The sequence below is a fragment of the Lithobates pipiens genome, unplaced genomic scaffold (assembly GCF_037356315.1).
Source record: "Lithobates pipiens isolate NorthernLeopardFrog02 unplaced genomic scaffold, aLitPip1_a1.2 Scaffold_25, whole genome shotgun sequence".
In the NCBI taxonomy this organism is placed as follows: Eukaryota; Metazoa; Chordata; class Amphibia; order Anura; family Ranidae; genus Lithobates; species Lithobates pipiens.
In genome coordinates, this window is record NW_027507787.1 from 30,031,508 (window position 1) to 30,056,671 (window position 25,164).

A 25,164-nucleotide genomic window follows, 5' to 3' on the forward strand; every position below is an offset into this window, starting at 1 on the left:
TCGTGCCCCTTAAAGCGGGAGTCCACCGGGACTCCGCGTTTTTTTTTTTTTTTTTTAAAAGCCAGCAGCTACAAATACTGCAGCTGCTGACTTTTAAATAGTGACACTTACCTGTCCAGCGCGCCCGCGATGTCGGCACCCGAAGCCGATCGCTCGCTCGGCTGCCGGGTCCCGCCGCCATCTTGGGTATGGGAATCAGGAAATGGAGCCTTTCGGCTTCATTTCCCGGTTCCCTACTGCGCATGCGCGAGCCGCGCGGCGCAATCCGGACGGTCCCCGCTGCCTCTGGGAGCTGTGTGTTTCCCAGCAGGCAGCGGGGCACTTGCTGAAGGGGGCGGGCGCTTGCGGAACGGGGGCGTAACCTACGCTCGTTCCGCAGAGAGCTAGCCCGGAAGTGGGTGCAGTTACCTGGATTATCCAGGTAACTGCACCCCCCTCCCCCCTGAAAGGTGCCGATTGTGGCGCCGGAGGGGGGGGGGATTCCGATGAGCGGAGGTCCATTTTAGGGTGGACCTCCGCTTTAATTCAACCTTTTTGGCAGGAAGTTCACAAAATCACCCAAAAATTCTCAACTCGCCCATTGACGTTTTCCCCCACTCAATTCCTCTTTCATGTGTCGGCCCACCCTAAAAAAGCTTACATTGGCTCTTTACCCATGCACATGATCATGGCCGCGAATATGTGCATACCTGCAAAATGGAAAACAAAAAACCCTCCCTCACTAGCGGATTGGTTCCACCGCATAAACAAAACAGCCGAGATGGAGGAATTGATACATCAGGCAAATGATACCCCTTCCATCTTTACTTGCATTTGGTCATCTTGGTTACTTTTCCGTTCATCCCCAGAATACTGTCTTTTGAATCCCTGACCCGATGAATATGTCTGACACTGGCATGAGGCCTGGCTGGTCCAGGTCAGTTCTTTCTTTTTCTTTAACTAGCCCCTTTTTATTTTTATTTTTTTTTACGACTTAATACCTTAGTCCACTTTTTCCTTTTTCTTTTTTTCTTTTTACAGATCACATTACACTATACTTGCACAACTCCCTCCACATATCTCTATCTCTGAAAACGCTTACTTTAGGACGACTCTAACAGACTGGCAAGGATAGATTTACCCAACACCATGTACTGCCTATAAGTTACATGGTGCTGTGTCTACAAACAACATATCTGCTGTTAATTGACGGTTACGATATTTAAACTTATGCTTTTTGGAACTGCTCTTCCTTCTGCCATAGTTTACTCACGTGACGATGCTTCTGTTCTAGTTTTATGTTGTGTATTAGACCATGCTTGTTTCCTTTTTTCGCAGCACTGTACTGCTCAGCAATGTTTCTTCTCAAATTGCTTTGTGCTTGTCATTGACTTAATGTCTGTATACCTTTCATTATTCAATAAAATGTCTTTAACAAAAATCTAATAAAAGTGAAAAATAACTAACCATGTATAGCCAGATAAAATGAAACTAGAAAAATTGTATCCCTCAAAAGTTCTTTTTCCATCTGACTTTGCTGCAAATACCAGTTCAGCAACAATCTGTCAACATAAGCCACCCCATATTTCTTTATTTTTATTCTTATTTCTCCTTTAAGAATAGAAAGAATTTCTGTGGTTGTTTAAAAATTGTTAGTGAGTGTCTTATAAGTAAATCCTCTTAATTCTGTTTATTATATTTATTTTGCTTTGTGTAACCTCCCACATTTTTAGGAAAAAGTAAGCCAGAAATTAAATTTCTGTCTAAAATCTTTATTTGGTACATGGACATTATGAATAGAGAGCCACATGAAAAAAAAAAAAAAAATCTTTATAAATTATAATATTAAACGTGGCAGGGTTTTCATATTCTGAGATTTGTAAGAATGATGTGCTGTAGCCCAGAGTATCATTAAACAGTGGAAAATATAATTTAAAGATTAAAAAGATTACACAGGCCTGAAAGAAAAGGCATAGAATATAAACCAAGATTAGGAGTGTAGCCTGTTGATAAACTGCTCATGTAGGAGATCTTCCCGCAAACAATTTTTCCTGAAAAACACAAATAAAATAAAAGTGGAATGACATCTCAGCGAAATTCAAGTGCATGCAGATATTTCATATTAATATTCCTTTTATTATAAAGAAAATTAAAACTGACCTTCCCAAGTGTTTGTTTTTAAATGTGCTAAGATAATAAATATAATATGATAGAAAAACAAGTTAACGTAACCACTTGAGTACTAGCCTATATATACCCCCTCATTACCTGGCTGATTTTCAATTTTCAAGTGCTGTGATAGTTTGACTGACAATTACTTGGGGACCTCTGAAGATGCATATTGATGCAAAACTGGTCAGTTGGAGCTTACCTGTGATGTCACTGCAGACCCTTGGCAGTTGCGCCATGTTTTTGGTATAATTCTTATCTATGTCTCCTCTTTGTGAGTATAATTGCTGATTGAAAATATGTGCAATCTGTGATACGGGTCATGGAGTTATTTCTGTGTTTCTTTCATGTTATAATGTCATGAAGATTTTGTTGATAGTCCACTGGAGGTGTGGCGAAGTTGCTGGAGCCATTATATCAGACCAGTTTGCTTTGGGATTTCTTCATGCTAGATCAACCGCCTAGAACAGGGATATGCAATTAGCGAACCTCCGGCTGTTGCAGAACTACAAGTCCCATGAGGCACAGCAAGACTCTGACAGTCACAAGCATGACGCCCAGAGGCAGAGGCATGATGGGACTTCCGCTAATTGCATATCCCTGGCCTAGAACATATAATGTGAAGCTGAATAACTATATTACTTTATATTTAGTTGTAGGGCTGCTGCGGTACTGGGGGCTCTCTCTCTCTTTTTTTACTTGCCATAAGGGGCTAACTTAATCATCTGAAGGCTACAAAACAAGTGCAGCAGATAGAGTATACAGGTATTATATTATCAATCATTAATGCTACTAATATTTTCTTAGTTTGCACTGCACTTTCTATCACTAATACTATCACAGTCACATCACCATATGCAGATGGGGTCAGTGGTTTAAGCACACTCCTATGTCAGTTTTTTCAGTCTTTTTAATTTTTTTGTCATCCACAACCTACACATTTTGGTTCGCTCGCACCACTTGTTAATCATTTACGAATAATAGTAACACCACTTCACAATAACGATAATCATCATACTCGTGACTCCACACTTTTTTACTAAATTGCTTTTGTATAAACATATATTATTTGGGCAACTAAGCATTACTTGTAATCCACTTTCTATTTCTTATTTATATATGCACTTATATAATAGTATAATATTGTAACACAACATTTATATATTCACTTAGAATATCTTTACGTGGAACACTTATTTTATATTTTATTATATTTCATTAATTTTAGGTGTGGCCACCTAGGGTGTGCCAAGAACCACCTCTTCTGTTCCTCTGGTTCCCCTGGATAAACTCCAGATACTGTCAATTCTTGCAAGTCAGCGATCGATGCCCCTGTGAAGTCATTTTCCTCTTCCCCCCCCCCCCCCCTTCTTTCCCCCAGTTTGGTGGGTGGATGAAGTGGGTTAGAACAGCAGGGCAGCGGTACCAGGATGACCCTTTGAGAGAAGGCACTAATTTCATTTTCAGATTTTAATAAAAGTCTCTGGTTGAACAGTAACGGTTTGGTGAAAATGGTAAATATTACTGAAATAAGGTATAATAATTAGCTAATTTTTAGGCAAAACTTTTCTATTGAAAGTCTTTTTTCTTTTGACTATTTGCAGAATATACGATATAATCACCCCTTCTGCTTGGGTTTTGTTCCCCCCCCCCGAAGAAGACCCTGACTCCCTGAAGGTCGAAATGCATTGGGGTAGCATGGGTGCTATTTGTAGCTTTTGAAATATTGATGTATTTGTAAATTGTTCCTGTAACTATTTCTGTACCAAATGTTGCATATATCTTTTACCCATCGATATGCTGTAATAACATATATCAGAGTCCGTATTTTAAATTTATGACGGCGATTAAGCCTTTGAACTAATAAAATAAATATATTTTTATAAATTTATTTCTGCTTCTTGTCGCTGCCTGAAAACCCCAAGGGGAACCTGTCCTTTCATTCTTTTTAGAACATAGAGGTCTTATCATTCCAGCAAGAAGTGCTTCTATGAGTGATGGGATATTTCACAAGATTTTGATGGAATTTATCATCACATAAATTGTTGAATACATTGATGAACTTTGGACTTTTTATTTTTTAATTTTGTTTACATTTTTTAAATCCTACTTTTTGGGTATGACCTGCACATTTCACTTTAAGCATTATTTTGCACAATTATTTATTGCACCATATGAGCACATTAATGCATATGAATTTTGGTGATGAATTAGGCAAATATTGTACACTGTTTGCATTTTCTCAGCTTAGAAATTGCACCTATTTTATGAACTGATCATGTATTTATTGATTTATCAATGTATTTTTGATATGACTTAAGGAGACAACACATTCACTTCCAGACAGTTATAAGAATATCCCTTGCCTTCTCTTGGCAACAGATGCTAAGAAGGTTTTTGAAAGAATGAACTGGCATGTCATCTTTTTTGGTCATGAAATTTATGTGTATATTTTATATATATTTATTTATATGCTCGGATAAGGGTCTGGTATAGATTTTTGGGGGGGACCACGTCAATTTTTTTTACATTTTAGCGTAGGGTTCCCCTTAACATCCTTACCAGAGTAGAAGGGCATGGTATGGACTGGGGGGGGGGGGGGACGCACGCCGTTTTTTTAAAATCTATATTGCCAGTTATTATCACTGCAGTATGTTCTAGACATGTGCACCACTTTAGACATACATATGCACCACTTTACAGGCAGACTAAGGGGACCCCCAAGCACGATATTTCAAGGAAGTTTTCATTTTTATTGTTTCACTTTAAATAAGCATCATTAAAATCACTGCTCCTTTCATTTAAAACGACTGTTTTAAAAAACTTTTTTTGCATTGATATGTCCCCCAGGGCAGGATCTAGGTCCCATACACTTTTTATGGCAAATAACTTGCATACAAGCCTTGAATGAGGACTTTTGATTTTGCAAGCTCGAGCCACATTGACTTCAACTATTCCTGCTTATGACGATTTGACAGGCATGTTCGCTGGCAGTGAGATTTTTCCATTTGCATGTCTGCCCAGTTGAAGTCTTAATTGGCTTAATTGGGTACTATTATCAGGTACCACGTGTATCGCCACCCCTGGGGCTGCTGAATTATTGTGGCCCACTTGTCACCCTGCCCAGCCCGACATTCACTTCCAGACAGTCCAAGATAATGAAAAGTCAATCAGCTTTGTTTTTTGTATTTTACTGAGGGATGAGAACTTGGATTCCGCCGGGAGTCCGCGTTTTTTATTTTTTTAAAAGCCAGCAGCTACAAATACTGCAGCTGCTGACTTTTAAAATAGTGACACTTACCTGTCCAGCGCGCCCGCGATGTCGGCAACCGAAGCCGATCTCTCGATCGTCTCTCGGGTGCTGCCGCCGCCATCTTGGGTATGGGAATCAGGAAGTGGAGCCTTTCGGCTTCATTTCCCGGTTCCCTACTGTGCATGCGCGAGTCGCGCTGTGCAATAAGGATGGACCCGCTGCCTCTGGGATCTGTGTGTTTCCCAGCAGGCAGCGGGGGACTTTCGGAAAGGGGCGTAATCTACGCCCCTTTCCGCAGAGAGCTATCCCGGAAGTGGGTGCAGATACCTGTACTGTACAGGTACCTGCACCCCCCTCCCCCCTGAAAGGTGCCAATTGTGGCACCGGAGGGGGGGAGGATTCCAATGAGCGGAAGGTCCACTTTAGGGTGGACCTCCGCTTTAAGAAAGTTCTTCAGGAGCAGCTAGCACATGGTTAGGCCTGGCACTGGTTTCAGCCAAGCCTTAGCAAAAGTGCCTTATTACAGGCAGAGACCGTGGGCCCCTATGGCGTAGAAAAGAAAGTTCTGGTGCTAGTTGCCCTCTTTGGTGGACAACTGATCCCAGTCAGCCCTTTGCAGACCCTGACAGCCCTCCCTGCTGCAGCGGCCGACTTCACTGCCAGTAAAATCACAGTCTCTCCCTCTTGCTCTACATCCATCTCAGAATGCACACTCCCAGTCCATTCCGGCATGCCTCTCCCAGCTCTCCCAACTTTGCCTGTCACTCACCGACATCTGATGGATACCTCCTGGAGACTTGCCCAGCAGTATTCCCCTGCTGTCCTCTCCTGCTCCTGTTTAGAACACCCCTTGGGTTGTGTGGGGTTCCTGTACAGCTCCAAGCCCCTGGCCCAAGGTCAACTCCCCCCCCAGACTGGGGAGCTTCCTTAAAGGCCCCCGACAGCCTAATTAATACTCCATATCCAGCAATGGCAACTGGCGCTCAAATATTTTGGGGGGGCGCAAACAAAAAAAAGCATCAATTGCAGCCTCACTGTGCCCATCAAATGCAGCCACAGTACCCATCAAATGCAGCCTCTGTGCCCATCAAACACAGCCACTGTGCCCATCAATTGCAGCCACTGTGCCATCAAACGCAGCCACTGTGCCCATCAAACGCAGCTACTCTGCCATCAAACGCAGCCACTGTGCCCATCAAACGCAGCCACTGTGCCCATCAAACACAGCTACTGTGCTATCAAACGCAGCCACTGTGCCCATTAAACGCAGCCACTGTGCCATCAAACGCAGCCACTCTGCTCATGAAATGCAGCCACTGTGCCAAAAAACGCTACCACTGTGCCCATCAAATGCTGCCACTGTGCCTCATCAAATGCTGCCACTGCGCATCAAACGCAGCCACTGTGCCCATCAAACGCAGCCACTGTGCCATCAAACGCAGCCACTGTGTCCATCAATTGCAGTCCCTGAGCCATCAAACGCAGACACTGTGCCCATCAATTGCAGCCACTGTGCCATCAAATGCTGCCACTGTGCCCATCAAATAGTGCCATTGTGCCTCATCAAATGCTGCCACTGTGCCCATCAAATGCTACCACTGTGCCACATCAAATGCTGCCACTGTGCCCATCAAATAGTGTCACTGTGCCCCAACAAATACTGCCACTGGGTCCATCAAATGCTGCCATTGTGCCTATCAAATAGTGCCACTGTGCCCCATCAAATGCTGCCACTGCACCCCTCCGCCCACTCGCCGTCTGCCCGGCACTTACCCTGTCTTGGTGGCAGGTCAGGAATGCGGGTGATGGTGGCGAGCGGTGGGACCTTGCAGCAGGTCAGACAGCAACTCCTGTGTCCTCCATGCGTCTCCTCCCCTCTTCCTGATAGGCGTCTAATCGCAGCGCCTGTCCTTTCAGCCAATCAGGTGACGGTAACAGACCCGTGCACCTGATTGGAGGAGAGGTGGTTCAGTGTTAGGAAAGCGAATATTCATTATACACAGAGGGGCTGGCTGGAGAGAGGGGTGGTGCCCATGCACGCTTAATGAACACACCACCACTGATCTCCAGTTCTTCCACCCGAAAAACTCCTCTCTAGCTGGCTGACTCTAGGTATTTAAGGAGGCCTGCCCTCTGGCAATCCAGGTTGGGGATTTTCCAGGGCTCCTTAGAACACCCCAGACAGCTCCACCCTTCTTCCCCACCTTCCTTCTAGAAGCTTCTAGAAGCAGAAAGGAGGTAACCAAAGAGTGAAGCTAGCTGTGAGCCACCAGCATACTCTAAGCCACTCCCACTCCTTAGAGGAAAACAAACATGCCTAGCTTTCAGCTAGGCCTGCCTAAATCTACCCGCACTGACAAAAATCTCGACTCTATCACCTACTTAAGTAGAGGGTGCTACACTCGCAATCGCATATTTGAGCTATAGTATATGACCCCCAAAATGTCTGCATATGCAGATAACATGTTGTTCTCACTCACCAACCCAACTGTTTCCCCACCCAACCTACTTAATGAGTTTGATAACTTTGGCTCCTTATCCAAACGGAAAATGTATTTCACTAAATCCAAGGCGATGAGGGTGGCCATGTACTACAAATGCATTGAAAGACTTGGAGACTCATTTCTCCCACATTGAAACACATTTACTCGCTTATTTCTTACCTCCCCTTGCTGTTGTGAAGAGAATGTTTCAAAAGTCACAATCAGGCCTTTTCTCCTGGTTCTAGGGATTATTATCATTAAAATGTCTGTTTTCCTGAAGTTTCTAAACCTATTCCAAGCACCTCTGATCTTTGTTTTCTTACATTTTTTTTAACTACTTCAGCTCGGATAGGTTTACCCCTTTTCATGACCAGGCCATTTGTTTTGCGATACGGCACTGTGCTACTTTAACTGACAATTGCGCGGTCTTGCAATGCTGCACCCAAATATGTCCTTTTTTCCCACAAATAGAGCTTTACTTTAGCGGTATTTGATCACTTCTGTGTTTTTAATTTTTTTTGCGCTATAAACAAAAAAAGACAGACAGTTTTGAAAAAAAAAACAAATATTCTTTACTTTCTGTTATAAAACCTATCTAATAAAAAAATGGTAAACATCAATTTTCTTCATCAATTTAGGACAATATGTATTCTGCTACATATTTTTGGTAAAAAAAATCCCATTAAGCATATATTGATTGGTTTTTCAAAAATGATAGCGTCTACAAACGATGGGATATGTTTATGGAATTTTTATGTATTTTCTTTTAAATAGTAATGGTGGCGATCAGTTACTTATAGCAGGACGGTGATATTGTGGCAGGCACTAAGTGATACTTTTTTGGGGGACAAGGGACACTAATACCGTGATCAGTGCTAAAAATATGCACTGTCACTGTACTAATGACACTGGCATGGAAGGGGTTAACATCAGGGGCGATCAAAGGGTTAAATGTGTGTCTAGGGAGGATTTTCTAACTATGGGGGTGGTGATTGTACTATAGGAAGGTAAAAATCTGTGTTACTGCTTAGCATAAGCACAAGATCACTACCTTTCCTACTGACAGAATGGCGATCTGCCTTGTTCACATAAGCAGACTGCCGTTCTGCTTCTTTCCTGAATGATCGCAGCCAATTATAGCGGAAGCAGGCCGCCGGTGGCACGCATGCGCGCCCCAGACTCAGAAGTGCAGAATCATATACATGTATGTGATTTTTCCGCAATAAATGTACGTGCGGCGGTCGGCAAGAGGTTAAGCAAGTTATCCTTCTCTTTACCAGTTTTGTTTGTGCATTCTGGAGACCTATATTGCCTTCCTATCCTTACCTAAACAGTTGGGAGAATCTGTCCACAGGACAACTACTAGTTGTGCACTGCACAAATCTGGCCTTCATGGAAGAGTGGCAAGAAGAAAGCCATTGTTGAAAGAAAGCCATAAGAAGTCCCGTTTGCAATTTGGAGAAGCCATGTGGGAGACACAGCAAACATGTTTTAGAAGGGGGGGGGGCAGACTCCGTCCTTCCTTTTTGACCCCTACTACTTCTCATAAGCCTCACCCTTTATATAATCCACCCACTCCGTCCCTTGTATTCCACCCATAGTGTCAGGTGTATACAGCTCAGCATCACAGGACAGAGTATACACAGAGGCGGCTCTAGGCTTTGTGGGGCCTTAGGCAAAACTTAGGCATGAGGCCCCACTCACACCCATAATGGGAAAAATAATTAAAGTGATAAAAAATAACTGTATAAGGAGGGTAATTGGACACAGTACAGGGGGGAGCAGGACACAGCACAGGGGAAGGGTAAGCGGGCACAATACAGGGGGCAGGAGGGTACAGCACGGGGAGGGTAAGTGGGCACATTACAGGGGGTAGGAGGGCACAGCACAGGGGGAGGGTAAGTGGGCACAGTACAGGGGCAGGAGGGTACAGTACAGGGGGAGCAGAAAGGCACAGCACAGGGGGAGGGTAAGTGGGCACAGTACAGGGGGCAGGAGGGCACAGCACAGGGGAGGGTAAGTGGGCACAGTACAGGGGGCAGGAGTGCACAGCACAGGGAGGGAATGCAAGTGGGCACAGTACAGGGGGCAGGAGAGTATAGTAAAGGAGGGAGCAGGAGGGCACAGCACAGGGGGAGGGTAAGTGGGCACAGTACAGAGGAAGGTAAGTGGGCAGGAGGGTACAGTAAAGGGGGAGCAGGAAGGCACAGAACGTGGGAAGTAAGTGGACAGAGTACGGGGGGCAGGAGGGAACAGTACAGGGGGAGCAGGAGGGCACGGCACAGGGGGGATAAGTGGGCACAGTACAGGGGACAGGAGGGCACATTACAGGGGGCAGGATGGCACAGCACAGAGAGGGCAAGTGGGCACAGTACAGGGGGCAGGAGGGTATAGTAAAAGAGGGCACAGCACAGGGGGAGAGTAGGTTGGCACAGTACAGTGGAAGGTAAGTGGACATAGTACAGGGGGCAGGAGGGTACAGTACAGGGGGAGCAGGAAGGCACAGAACAGGGGAGGTAAGTGGGAACAGTACAGGGGCAGGAGGGTACAGAACAGGGGGAGCAGGAAGGCACAGCACAGGAGGGAGGGTAAGTGGGCATAGTACAGAGGGTAGGAGGGTACAGCACAAGGGGAAGGTAAGTGGGCACAGTACAGGGGCAGGATGGGACAGTACAGGGGGAGCAGGAAGGCACAGCACAGAGGGGAGGGTAAGTGGGCACAGTACAGGGGACAGGAGGGCACAGCATAGGGGGAGGGTAAGTGGGTACAGTACAGGGGGTAGGAGGGTACAGTACAGGGGGAGGGTAAGTGGACAATACAGGGGGCAGGAGGGTACAGTACCAGGGGAGCAGGAGGGCACAGAAGAGGGGGAGGATAAGTGGGCACAGTACAGAGGGCAGGAGGGCACAGCACAGGGGGAGGGTAAGTGGGCACAGTACAGGGGGCAGGAGGGCACAGCACAGGGGGAGATTAAGTGGGCACAGTACAGGGGGAGGAGGGCACAGCACAGGAGGAGGGTAAGTGGGCACAGTACAGGGGGCAGGAGGGTAAAGTACAGGGGGAGGGTGAGTGGGCACAGCACAGGAGGGAGGGTAAGTGGTCACAGTACAGGGGGGAGGAGGGCACAGCACAGGGGGAGGGTAAGTGGGCACATGACCGGGGCAGGAGGGTACAGTACAGGGGAGGGTAAGTGGGCACAGGACAAGAGAGTAAGGTAAAGGAGAGAGCTGCAGGGCACAGCACAGAGGGAGGATAAGTGGTTAAGGTACAGGGGGAGTGGAAGGAAAGAAAGATACCCAATTCATCAGAGTGCCCCCCCCCAGAGACCCCTCTTAGAGACCCCCCTTGTCCTCTTTAAGATCCACATCATTTATATTGCCTTACCGGCAGGAATAAGGTACCGTGAGAGCCGAAGTTGGAGGGGGGCGGAGCTGAGAGGTGGAGCGGTTCTACAGAATTCTCCTGTGTTTACAGCAGCTGAGCAGCAGATCCAAAAAGGGTTACCAAGGCAGGCGGGGAGAGAGGCACCGAGCGGAGGAACAGACTGGCACAGCTAAGAATCCTCCTTGAGTGGAGCGCAGTGCCGGAAGTTCGGGACTTGGTCCGACACTGGCTTCATCCCCTGATGGGTCAGCGGGGCAGACAGGAGAAGTGGGCGGAAGGAGGAGGAGCAGCAGCATTAGCAGCTCTCTCTCCTCTCTTGCTTGTGAAGGGAGGATGGAAGTGTCAGCGCTGGCTCTGAGCGGCTGTCCCTGGCTGTGATCCGGAGCTATCAGTGAGCTCCGATCAATCGGTAAACAACCCGCTATCTCTCCATGTAGCGGTAAGTGGAGTAAGCACTGTGCTTATGGCGGGGGAGATCCGCCATCAACACAGCTCTTTAATTAGGCAAACTAGGCAGCCGCGAGGCCCCTGTCAGTGCAAGGCCTTAGGCGACCGCCTAATATGCCTAATTAGAGAGCCGCCTCTGAGTATACAGCCCCAGAATGAAAGGACAGAGTATATAGCTCAGCCTCACAGATCAGGGTATATAGCTCAGCATTACAGATAAGGTATATAGGGCAGCTTTACAGATAAGGTATATAGGGCAGCATTACAGACAGGGTATATAGGTCTGCATTACAGATATGGTATATAGGTCAGCATTACAGATATAGTATATAGAGCAGCATTACAGATCCAGTATATAGGGCAGCATTACAGATAGGGTATATAGGTCAGCATTACAGATAGGGTATGAAGGGCAGCATTACAGATAGGGTATATAGGTCAGCATTACAGATAGGGTATAAAGGGCAGCATTACAGATACGGTATATAGGTCAGCATCACAGATAATGTATATAGGGCAGCATTACAGACAGGGTATATAGGTCTGCATTACAGATATGGTATATAGGTCAGCATTACAGATATAGTATATAGAGCAGCATTACAGATCCAGTATATAGGGCAGCATTACAGATAGGGTATATAGGTCAGCATTACAGATAGGGTATGAAGGGCAGCATTACAGATAGGGTATGTAGGTCAGCATTACAGATAGAGTATAAAGGGCAGCATTACAGATACGGTATATAGGTCAGCATTACAGATAATGTATATACGGCAGCATTACAGATACAGTATATAGGGCAGAATTAAACCTCCCTGGCATGTGTGACTGGCAGTACAACCACTTCCCCCTCGCGGGTAGCTTGCGGCACTGGTTGTACTGGCAGCACCCACCCCCCCCCCATGGTTGGCTCGCGGCACTGGCAGCACACAACCCCCCTCAGGTGGCTCGCAGCACTGGCAGCACTGACCCCCCTCCCCATGTGGGTGGCTCGTGGCACTGGTGGCACTGCAGTTACTGTGCTGTGGAGAGGATCCTGCTCTGGCTCCACTCTCCTCTCCTCCACAGTGCTGGCAGCAGCGGCGGCAGAGGTGTCCGCTCCTCATGTTTCCTCCGCTTGCCAAAGCGCCGCTAGGCATCCAATAGGACCACCTGGTGCTTTGGCCAGTCAGGAACAGGTCTCACTGACCTGTCTCTTGATTGGCAGGGAGTCACTGAAGTGTGAAAAATTGTGAAAATTCATTCGCTATGGTCACACAATTGGGTGGGAGAGAGTGTGCGCCCGAGCCCACACTTCTTTGAAGCCTATTAGAGCCTCTGGCTCTAATCAGGTGCTTAAAAAAAACCTGCCTGCCCCCACCATAGTAATCCATGTATCTGGCGTCCTGAAAGGGGCTGGGTGCATGGATAAGGGAGCGGCGGCTGGGATAGGGGGGTGGCACCCATGCCCCCACAATGCATGGGCCCCCACTGTAAGGTACGCTAGTCACATGAGACCCAAATTGAACTTTGTTGGCCTAAAAGCAAAACACTATGTGTAGCAGAAAATGAACACTGCACATCACCCTGAACACACCATCCCCACCGTGAAACATAGTGGTGGCAGCATCATGTTGTGGTTATACTTTTCTTCAGCAGGGACAGGGAAGCTGGTCAGAGAAGACGGATGGAGCCAATTACAGGACAATCTTACTAGAAAACCTGCAAAGGACTTGAGACTGGGGTGGAGGTTCACCTCCCAGCAGAACAACGATCCTAAACATACTACCAGAGCTGCAATGGAATGGTTTAGATGAAAGCATATTTATGTGTTAAAATGGCCCTGCCATAGTTCGAACCAAAATCCAATTGAGAATCTGTGGGAAGACTTGAAAATTGCTGTTCACAGACGCTCTTCATCCAATCTGACAGAGCTTGAGCTATTTTGCAAAGCAGAATGGGCAAAAATTTCACTCTCTAGATGTGCAAAGCTGGTAGAGACATAACCAAAAAGACTTGCAGCTGTAATTGCAGCGAAAGGTGGTTCTATACAGTATTGACTCAGGGAGGGCGAATACAAATCCACGCCACACTTCACAGATTTATTTGGAAAAAATGTTAAAAATTTTTTTTATCATTTTCCTTCCTCTTCACAATTATGTGCCACTTTGTGTTGGTCTATCACATAAAATCCCAATAAAATACATTTACATTTTTGGTTGTAACATGACGAAATGTGGAAAATTTCAAGTGGTATGAATACTTTTTCAAGGCACTGTATATTCTGGTCCTGCTTAATATTGGCAGAGTAAGAAGGATTTTTTTTTTAAATTACAGATTTTACAGATCCCTCTATCTACCTACCCCATAACTCTTGTATCTCGCTGAATACTTACAGTAGATTGATTCTTCGTCATTTTTATACCGCCAAAGCCTGCATCCCTCTGAAATGGAAAAACTCACAAACCCAATCCCTGTCCATGTGGGTTACAGAGGGGAAGTAACTGAACATAAGGTACTCAGTGCTCTCTTTGCAAAACATTTATGATGTTTATTTTGAAAACTTGGTTCTACTAAATGCATTCCATTTCTCAGATGAAGGTAAGACCCTTTTTGACAGACCTGGGCTGAACATTTTTATTCTCACCATCCTGTGGTCTCAAAAGCTCCCTGTTCATGTTCTTTTATTTTCCTCTGATTTACCACTGTTTGTTTTGCATTCTTCTTCTTTTACCCCCCTGCGTTCTTTTCCACTGTGTTCATAAGGTTAAAGTATTTTTCCCCTTATAATTGAAAATGTTTCTGCTTTCTGATATGCAATGCTTGTGGTTGATATTTCCCAACAGAGGTCACAATGGCGTTATGAAACCATTCAAACTTTATCATGTGGTGTTTTTGTTGCAATTCCACCTAGGTTCCATTTTATTTTAATTTTCTAACTTTGCCAATAAAGAAATGTTAACCTGTCCATTCTTATTGATGGTCTCTTGTGAATGTTGATTACATCACCTGTCTACACTGTGTCCTGTTTGTTGTAGGAGCCACTACTGTTGAATGCAGTCCTATTTCCACTTAAACTACATACAGCACCTGGCATTTTTCTCACTAGGGGTTCTTTTTGGGGTTTTTGTTGGGAACAATGAACTGGGATAGGGAGGGGGAGCATGGGATACCCCAGAAAACTGTAGAACTGAATAACTTGAGGAGACTTCACTTTCTAGCTGCAAAGTTCAAAAATAAAAGTCCCACAGAATCTTTATGTTGATAGTGGTTAGTATTAGCCCTTGTACACACGGTCGGAGATTCCGACGGAATGTTTCCTATCGGCCCGTTTTGTCGGATATTCCAACTGTGTGTGGTCTGCATTGGACTGTTTCCATCGGAATATCCGACGGACCAACTTTTCCAACTTGCCGGTAAAATTTTCAGACAAAATGCTCCGATCAGACATACTCCGATCATGTGTAGCCTACTCCGACGGACAAAGTGCCACGCATGCTCAGATCAAATTCCTAGACCAAAGCTATTGGCTACTAGCCTGAACGTAGTCCCGTCGTAACGAAATAACGTCATCACGTTATGTACAATCGGTTTTTCCGATAACTTAGTCCGACCGTGTGTATGCAACATCACTTCTTGACCTCTTCCAGAATGAATCTGTCGGAATTACTCTGACGGATTTGGGTGTCGGAATCTCCGACCGTGTGTACAAGGGCTTAGAGTTTAACAACTACACACAGGCACTAAAACCTCAGCAATAGGGTTGCTTACTCACTTAGTCACAGGATCATCGTTTGCCTCCTGCTGATGTTCATCTGGCTCTTCCTAGTCAGGGAAACATAGGCTCACACCACCTTAAGACAGCTGGACTCTTTCCCCACCAACTTCCTCCTTGCTCTCTTCAGTGAACTTCTCTAGACCTCAACTTGATCCCTAGACTCAAGCTTCTGAATAGGTCCCCCAGCTTGGCCTAGTTGGGACATTGATGTCTTCCTGGCAGACTGTTTCTTCCACCACCTCCTGGGCACACCTTCCCAGGGATTGGCTGGGGTCCCATACATATTCAGGCTGCTTACTCTGTTCCTCCTCCCACTATAATTCTAGAATTCTCTGGAATACTGGGGGAAGCAATCCAGAGCAGCAGCCTGTGAGACACTAAGCAAGCCTAAACAATCAGCAGTTGCTACACTGATTACAAATGAGTTAATTAAATTTACCTAACAGCCTACACTACTTCAGGAGGATGCTACATATGATACTTGGCATATCTGAAATAAATAATAATAAAAAAAAGCTATGGAGTTTTGGAATAATCAACGTGCTTCACTTATCTTAACACAATTAAATTGAATTTTGAATTAGAATTTTTGCTCACCCATAGTTTTTTAGAGGTAGTGGATCTCCATCTTATAATCTTAAGAAACACAGGTGTTGGGCGCTAACACTTCAGCAAGTGCAATTACACAAACTTCGTGCTGCTAGCAATCCACTGGAGTGTGTCGAAGACTAATTTGAAGAAAAGAGAAGAGACAGCACACTTAAGTTCTGTAGATAAACCCTTCTGAGTTCAGTCTAAAGGGAAGATTAAAACTGTTTTATTTAGTAAAATCAGTAACAACACCTGCAATCAAGAGGATAAATGACAAGCACTATGATGCATTCATGGAAGTTTCACCAAGCCTTTGCACCGCAATGTGTATTACAGCTTTTGGCGTGATAAGGAGGCTGCGATTGGTAAATTCACATACCCATCCATGCAGCAGTGGGATGGACAGGGAGCCGTAAATGTGCCGGGAGAAAGGGAAGCACAGGTCCAAGGTAAGTGATGTAGCAGGGCTCTCGCTCTCGGCACAGCTCTATCTGCGCTTTCGCACACAAATACGAGGCCTCTCAGCTGCAAGGCCTCAGCTCCAAGGCCCAGAGGCCGCATATTTGCGTGTGCTTGACGCCAAGAGGTTAACTATACAAATCTGAAGGGTTTGTCTACAGGACTTTAGTTCTCTTTTCTCCATCTTATAATCTTACATATCATATAATTAAATGCCATTGCTATGTATTTTTTTATGTGAAATTGTATTTAGCAAGATTTGGAATGATTTGTATGTCTCAATCAGAATATATTTAATTTGAGGTTTATATTATTAAATAGGATTTATTAAACATAAGTAGGTCTGCCATTATTGAACGTTATTGTCCCCCTAGATGTATTACCCACTGAAGTACTGGAGTGGATACAAGCAAGAAAACATGATATAAATATACGTATGTGGTACATTAAACATACCCTTTTCTATATACAGATATAGTAGGAAAGTCACAGCACACCTTTTTTCAACATAAATGTTTACAAATTTGCAAGAATGCAAGCACTCAAAGATGTGTAAATGAATGCTCCACCTAATCCAATGGCATCAAAATTGAAAAAAGGTGAAAAGCACCCAAAAAATCTGTAATTCCCTCTTCGTTCTGAAAGTTCCAACAAGTGGTAACTCTTTAGATTCTTCAAGTGATTAAACATCAATATACTGTAAATACTTTTTTTCTAAAGCTGAATAAATGAAGGTTAAAGAACTGGGAAAGGAACTATTGTGCTTCTTGATCTATCCTATTGTTGCACTGAGTTGCTTATGCGACTTTCAGACTCTGAAATCTATACACCTTTACTCAGTCATTTGGGTGTTCAATACATTGGAATTGTTGATTCCCTAATTTCTAAAGCCTTTACACATGGCAGGGACCCCCATTTTTGACAGTGCAATGCCTCAAGTGTCCTATTATTTACACAGTACTGAAAATACACAATAACTACACCCATCCACCTGAATGACCTTTTATTTCAACACGTGGCTCATTGTTACCATTGCCGTCAATGATTATCATATTTACAACCAGTTGTAACAAATATGACTTAATTTCTCTGTGACTCCACTTCAATAATACATTCACTACATGACTGAGGTCCAATCCAATTCCTTCTGCTGCATACCTGTCCACCCTGTGGCCACCAAACCAGTTACCTCCTGTTAAATTTCTAATTGACATACACTGTGCTATACTGCCACTTAAAGAGGAGTTCCACCCAAAAATGGAACTTCTGCTTTAAGCACTCCTAGCCCCCTTACATGCCACATTTGGCATGTCATTTTTTTTTGGGGGGGGGGGGGAGTGGGGGCTTTGTTAGGAGAGGGACTTCCTGTCCCATTTCCTCCTTCCTCCCAGGGACCGCCAAGATGTCTCCTCCTTTGGCCTTAGGCTACCCCTCCCTCTAGGTGATCTCCTGGGACACGTCCCAGGAGATCACCTGTCCCCCCCGGGAGTGCAGCACGACTCGGGCATGCACCGTGCATGCCCGGCCATGAAGCCGAAAGCTGTCATGGCCGGGGCTCAACGTGGCAATGGAGGCGCCGGAGGAGAGGAGGGGTAGAGGAGCGACCCTCCGTTCAGCTGCATCGCTGGACTGTGGTACAGGTAAGTGTCTGTTTATTAAAAGTCAGCAACTACACTTTTTGTAGCTGCTGACTTTTAATAAACATATAAAGCCTGGAACTCCGCTTTAACTACATCTAATCCAAAAATATTTTTTTTTTATCCAAACCTCCTGGACCACCAGAGGCTCCAGTGTTGCTCCTCCCTCCCTCAATTAGGCCAATGCGTCTATTACTCCAGTTGCATTGCCTGTCGTCTGCTCCAACAAAGGTAAACTATCTTGACCTAAATATTTACAAACTATGCATAGGTATTGAAACCATTTTGGAAACATGGCTATACTGTAAGGCAGGGGTGTTTAACCTTTTGAAGAGCGAGGGCCATTTAAGTGACTTGGTAACTGGTCGTGGGCCACAATGGGTGGAGCGGGCGGATGACAGGTCTACGTCTACTCTGCATATGCAGACCGGACATGGACACGGCCCATTCCACTCTATGGGCTCCCTGATCCGATCCACCCAGACGGAAGGGGACAGATCCCCTTTTGTTTTTTTTTAATTGGAGGTAGGTGGGTGTAAATGGACAGAAGTCATAAATCATCATAAAACAGATATGCCCATATATACACTGTGGTTTTAGTAATAAACTTAACTTTAAGAACCTTATTTCATTCAAGTATCACCGGCTGTTGTTGTCCCAGGCAGAGTGCATTTGGTAGCATTCCGTCTGTGACAGAAGGGCTTATGTGGCTCTGCTCCACAGCCACTTGCTTCCTCTATTGCTGGCTTCAATCACAACACTGATGCTCTGGGATAGAGGGTCGGCAACCCGCAATCTGGGCTTGCCGACCTGCCATCCCAGAGCAGGAGGTCGCAGGACACATCAGAGGGCTCTGTGGGCCACATGTGGCCCCTGGGCCCCTGGTTGGGCATCACTGCTGTAAGGAGACTTTAAAACCCTCCTCCATGCCAGGAGCCCACATCCTCCTCTCATTTGTGGGATTCCTCTTGCATAAATGCTCAGAATAAAATGGTACAATTTGCCTACCACTACTGCCAAAAAACAACTGGATGAGATGGTGGACAGATTCAGACAACAAGGTTATTCTTCACAACATCACCAAGTTGCAATTGTGACCTCACATGAATCATTTCTGATAAAAGACAAATTGGTAACCAGCGACCCTTCATTGCAAACTATGCCACTGCCAGCTCCAGGACAGAAAATGTGATAGAAGCATTCTGCCCTTTTAAGTGTAGTGACCAACAAATACTTTTTGCCAATTCCAATCTCTATTATGGGATAGCAACAGGGTCACAATCATTTTGACCTTCTGGTATGTACAAAGTTTTCATTGCCTCGCCTCAACGGTACATTGTTTATTACAGGTCCTGTTCCTAGTTTAAACTCATCTGTAGTACTAAATATGTCACCTATATACTTTGTGCTCTGTGTGCACTGTGCTACATTAGAAAAATGAAGACCCCCGTTGTGTTTATGTCTCTGCAATCACAACTCTGCAATTAGTAAGGCCCTCACCTCTGGTGCACTGGACCAATATGTTACACAACACTTTCTGCAATTCAATCATTCACTTCTGATTCTCTGCTGTATGCTCATTGGATTTAGTCCTCCATTAACTTGTTGCTGTGTTACACACTGTCTTTTACTGCAAAAAAAAGCCTGCTTGATCTACACTTTACAAACTATTGCTCCCAGAAGGCTAAATTGACAAATAAGTTTTAAGCCTCATCAGATTTTCTGCTGATTTTTGTCTTCAGATTTACTAAAACCATGTAGTGCAAGTGCCTGCCTGATTGCATACAAATTGAACCTCCTAAGGTTTGACCTCATATTATATGGTTTTGGTAAATCTGAAGGAAAAACTCAGCAGAAAAACTGATAGTATGTAAGAGTACATGATTATATAATGGCTATCTGTGCACATAAATGTAGTTCAGATGGTGGTACGCCTAATGCTCAGAGTGAGGTGAGTACATATTCATTTGGTTTCCTTCAGTGTTGTTCATACCTCTCATTTATTCCGAGGCTGGGGTGCCTTCAGGTTTCTTCAGGGGTGCCTTGGCAAAATGCCTAAAAATTGCCCCAAAATTGTAAACAAGCCAGTGGGTGGATCAAGGCTGCCTTTTAATTACACAAAGCCACAGGCTTTTATTGTGCACCGTTACAACCTTCCAGGTGTTGGGTGCCTGTACAGCATTCTTGTTTACCCCTTCCCTGTTCCTCTCCATCAGCACTGGGGTCATACTAGCTGAGTGAGGGAGAAGAGAAACATTGGAATACTAGTCCGTGCCAGTGTGCTTTGGAAGAATAAATTACCTCTAACATTAGATGTGTGAATGTTGCTGAGTTATGTAAACTTTTTAGTTTAGTTTTTTTTACATTTTAGAATAGGGTGCCTCAAAAGTCTCCATAATTTTTAAGGGTGACTTGACTCTAAAAAGGTTGAGAAATACTGCCTTATACATTGCACTCTGTGCTACTCATTTCTGTACTGCTATGAGGTTTTGCTTTTGTTATGGTGTAAGCTCTATATATTATCTGTGGTTTAATATCTGCTCTTGACAGTATATATCTCTTGTGATATATTATAGTTATTATTCTATATTTTGCCTTTTTTTATTTCTCATGTTATTTTCCATGATTTGTATTGCTGTTATGATTATTTTCCCCTTTTATTGCTTTTATTGTTTTGTTTTTTTTTGTATAGTTAATTGTTCCACTCAATGTCGCTCTTCTATTTTCTTTTCTTGGGGTTTCTGATATATTGTTTACCACTATGCCTTTGCTATTAAACATTTTCTGTATCTGTGCTCTCTGATTTATCCCCTCCTTGTTCTTTTTGTCTGTTCAACTAAACGTTATCCTTAGTTCATTTATTGCCTCTTTTGCATCACAGTGTATTGCTGTCTACTTACTGGCACTCTGCCTCATTCACACTTATCTCAGCTCTCATTTGTTCGCACCTGCATTTTTTTTCCTGGTTGCTGTCTCTGTTGCTCAGCAACGTCAGGGTACCTTTCTTCACCAATATAAACACTACTGCGCAAAAGATTTAGAAAGGTGTGAAAAAATTCTGTAAATAAAGAATGCTTTCAGAAACAGAAATGTTAATAGTTGATTTTTTATCAATTAACAGAATGGAAAGTGAACAGAATAGAAATCCAAATCAATATTTGGTGTGACCGCCCTTTCCCTTCATAACAACATCAATTCTTTTAGGTACACTTGCACACAGTTTTTGAAGGAACTCGGCTAGTAGGTTGTTCCAAACATCTTAGAAAGCTAACCATAGATCTTCTGTGGATGAGGGCTTCTTCAAATCTGTAGTACCCTCCTAGGTGGCTGCTAGAAGATCGTATCATTTTTGGTCTTTCTGCTTACCAGAAAGATGGTTAGTTAAAACTTAGTGTGCTCTCTGCCTACCAGGGAGCAGGATCTATTGGTTAGGTCTGCTCATTTGTACTCAGGTGCAGCTCATCTTGTCCTGACTGTCCCCCACTGGTCCATAAGGGAGGCATATTGGACAGTGGGAATAGACCTGGCAATTGTGAGTGTACAGGCTTTGTTACAGCCCTGGCAATTGGCAGAAGAAAAGTGCTGCATTGCATTGTGGGATACTGTGTATAAGGTCAGAGTACATGTGCTCAGGGTTAGCTGAGCTAGGGAACAGAGCCTAGGAGGGAGAGGGGCGGCTGCCCTCTCCTCTGCAGAGGCCACGTGGCCCTGGGTAGTCAACCCAGGGGCCTAGAGTGCCAGAGAGAAGAGTGAGCCAAAGTGAGAGTTGTCCTCATTCCTTGTGAATAGTTCTTGTTGGAGTATCCCACTCATGCTTTCTCCCATCCAAGTTCCAAATAAATATAAAATAAATATAAAAACCCAAATCCCTTGGACTGGTCTTTGAGTAATGAGCAAACAGGAGTAAGGGGTGGAACAAGTAGGAGCCAAGAACAACAGCAGGAATCCCTAGCAACATAGTGGGAAAATCCTTAGCAATCCCCCTAGCCACAGCGGAAACTCTCAGCAACCAAGCAGGCAATCCTCTGCACCTAAGTGAGAATCCTTTGCACCTAAGTGGGAACCACTGGCAACCAGCTGCAGGTAACCAGGGAGAGACCTATTGAGCCAACACTCAGCAAGTCCTACGGGGACTGCTACATTTGGTGGACTCATCTGGGATGTCTTTCTGAGTAAAAGACAGTAAGGAAGTCTTGAGGAACTTGGTTCCTCGATTCTTATCTGCAGTCTCCTGGGGAACCTTGGGTTAGGGCAGTGTCTATTTAAGACTCTGGCTCCCGAGTTTGGTGCGCTTTTGATGTTTTGATGAGTGGCTAGTGAGGAGACAGGTTCTCTATCTGTCAGGGACAAAGCATCACGGCAGGGAGAGATTACAGGAGTATGGAAGGTGCAAGAACTATACCATCTCCATGTAGGAAGCCTCCCATTTGGGTGTGGACCAGCCAGGCTGCATTCCCGCTCCTCATTGCAGGAGCTGTTGGCATCATCCCAAGACAACGCTCCACTGCTACAGATTGCAAGTGGCTCTTGTTGACTGTGCCTACCCATTGGGTCTAATTTTGTATTTTTTGGAATTTCTTAATACACTGTTCCCCTTCACCTGAGCCTCTGTGTGGTCTCTGCGTGCCAACACACCATGCTGCACCCTGCTCACATACACTTGACTATAATCCTACAAAATCCCTGACTTGTGTAAGTGTACAAGTGTAAGAATTGATGCTGGTTATTTCATATATATATATATATATATGTATATATATATATATATATATATATATATATACAGTGCCTTGCGAAAGTATTCGGCCCCCTTGAACTTTTCAACCTTTTGCCACATTCCAGGCTTCAAACATAAAGATATAACATTTTTATTTTTTGTGAAGAATCACCAACAAGTGGGACACAATTGTGAAGTGGAACGAAATCTATTGGATTTTTGAAACTTTTTTAACTAATAAAAAATGAAAAGTGGGGCGTGCAAAATTATTCGGCCCCCTTGCGTTAATACTTTGTAGAGCCACCTTTTGCTGCGATTACAGCTGCAAGTCGCTTGGGGTATGTCTCTATCAGTTTTGCACATCGAGATACTGAAATTCTTGCCCATTCTTCCTTGCAAAACAGCTGGAGCTCAGTGAGGTTGGATGGAGAGCGTTTGTGAACAGCAGTTTTCAGCTCTTTCCACAGATTCTCGATTGGATTCAGGTCTGGACTTTGACTTGGCCATTCTAACACCTGGATACGTTTATTTGTGAACCATTCCTTTGTAGATTTTGCTGTATGTTTGGGATCATTGTCTTGTTGGAAGATAAATCTCCATCCCAGTTTAAGGTCTTTTGCAGACTCCAACAGGTTTTCATCCAGAATGGTCCTGTATTTGGCTGCATCCATCTTCCCCTCAATTTTAACCATCTTCCCTGTCCCTGCTGAAGAAAAGCAGGCCCAAACCATGATGCTGCCACCACCATGTTTGACAGCGGGGATGGTGTGTTGAGGGTGATGAGCTGTGTGGCTTTTACGCCAAACATATCGTTTTGCATTGTGGGCAAAAAGTTCGAATTTGGTTTCATCAGACCAGAGCACCTTCTTCCACATGTTTGGTGTGTCTCCCAGGTGGCTTGTGGCAAACTTTAGAGGAGACTTTTTATGGATATTTTTGAGAAATGGCTTTCTTCTTGCCACTCTTCCATAAAGGCCAGATTTGTGCAGTGTACGACTGATTGTTGTCCTATGGACAGACTCTCCCACCTCAGCTGTAGTTCTCTGCAGTTCATCCAGAGTGATCATGGGCCTCTTGGCTGCATCTCTGATCAGTCTTCTCCTTGTCTGAGCTGAAAGTTTAGAGGGACGGCCAGGTCTTGGTAGATTTGCAGTGGTCTGATGCTCCTTCCATTTCAAAATGATCGCTTGCACAGTGCTCCTTGGGATGTTTAAAGCTTGGGAAATCTTTTTGTATCCAAATCCGGCTTTAAACTTCTCCACAACAGTATTACGGATCTGCCTGGTGTGTTCCTTGGTCTTCATGATGCTCTCTGCGCTTTCAACAGAACCCTGAGACTATCACAGAGCAGGTGCATTTATACAGAGACTTGATTACACACAGGTGGATTCTATTTATCACCATCAGTCATTTAGGACAACATTGGATTATTTAGAGATCCTCGTTGAACTTCTGGAGTGAGTTTGCTGCACTGAAAGTAAAGGGGCCGAATAATTTTGCACGCACCACTTTTCAGTTTTTTATTTGATAAAAAAGTTTCAATTATCCAATAGATTTAGTTCCAATTCACAATTGTGTCCCACTTGTTGGTGATTCTTCACAAAAAATAAAAATTTTATATCTTTATGTTTGAAGCCTGAAATGTGGCAAAAGGTTGAAAAGTTCAAGGGGGCCGAATATTTTCGCAAGGCACTGTATATATATATATATATATATATATATATATATATATATATATATATATATATATTGTACAGGATGTCAGGGATGGGTCCTGAATGAGAAATATATATATAATATTGGTTATTATTATTTTTACTATTTTTATATAGGATTTATATAGTGCCAACAGTTTTCACAGCACTTTATAATGTTAGGGCAGACAGTGCAATTACAATATAATTAAATTCAATACAGGAGGATCAGGGGGCCCTGCTCACAATCTAGAAGGGAGGGTCAAGTGATACAAAAGGATAAAAACTGTGGGGGATGAGCTGATGAAGAAAATTAAAGTACAGTTGTTAGGTGGAGGCAGGATAGGCTTCTCTGAAGAGAAAAGTTTTCAGGGATAGCCAAAAAGTGGATAGATTTGGAGATAGTCTGACAGATTGGGGTAGAGAATTCCAGAGAATGGGAGAGGCTTGGGAGAAGTCCTGGAAGTGAGTATGGGAGGAGGTGATGAGGGAGCTAGAGAGCAGGAGGTCTTGAGGGGAACAAAGAGGACGGTTAGGTTGGTATTTTGAGACTAGTATAGTGATGTAGCTGGGGGGCAGAGTTGTGGATGG

General features: G+C 44.3%; 1 protein-coding gene across 1 annotated transcript in view; it reads right to left on the bottom strand.

Moving 5' to 3' along the window:
* Positions 1-1,771: 1,771 nt before the first annotated feature.
* The window catches only part of HTR7 (5-hydroxytryptamine receptor 7), a 267,375-nt gene continuing 243,982 nt past the window's right edge, over positions 1,772-25,164 (bottom strand). Inside the window, exon 3 of the mRNA XM_077454202.1 lies at positions 1,772-2,030. Within this exon, the coding sequence (XP_077310328.1) occupies positions 1,970-2,030 (61 nt within the window). The 3' untranslated portion in view covers positions 1,772-1,969. The remainder of the gene's footprint in view (positions 2,031-25,164) is intronic.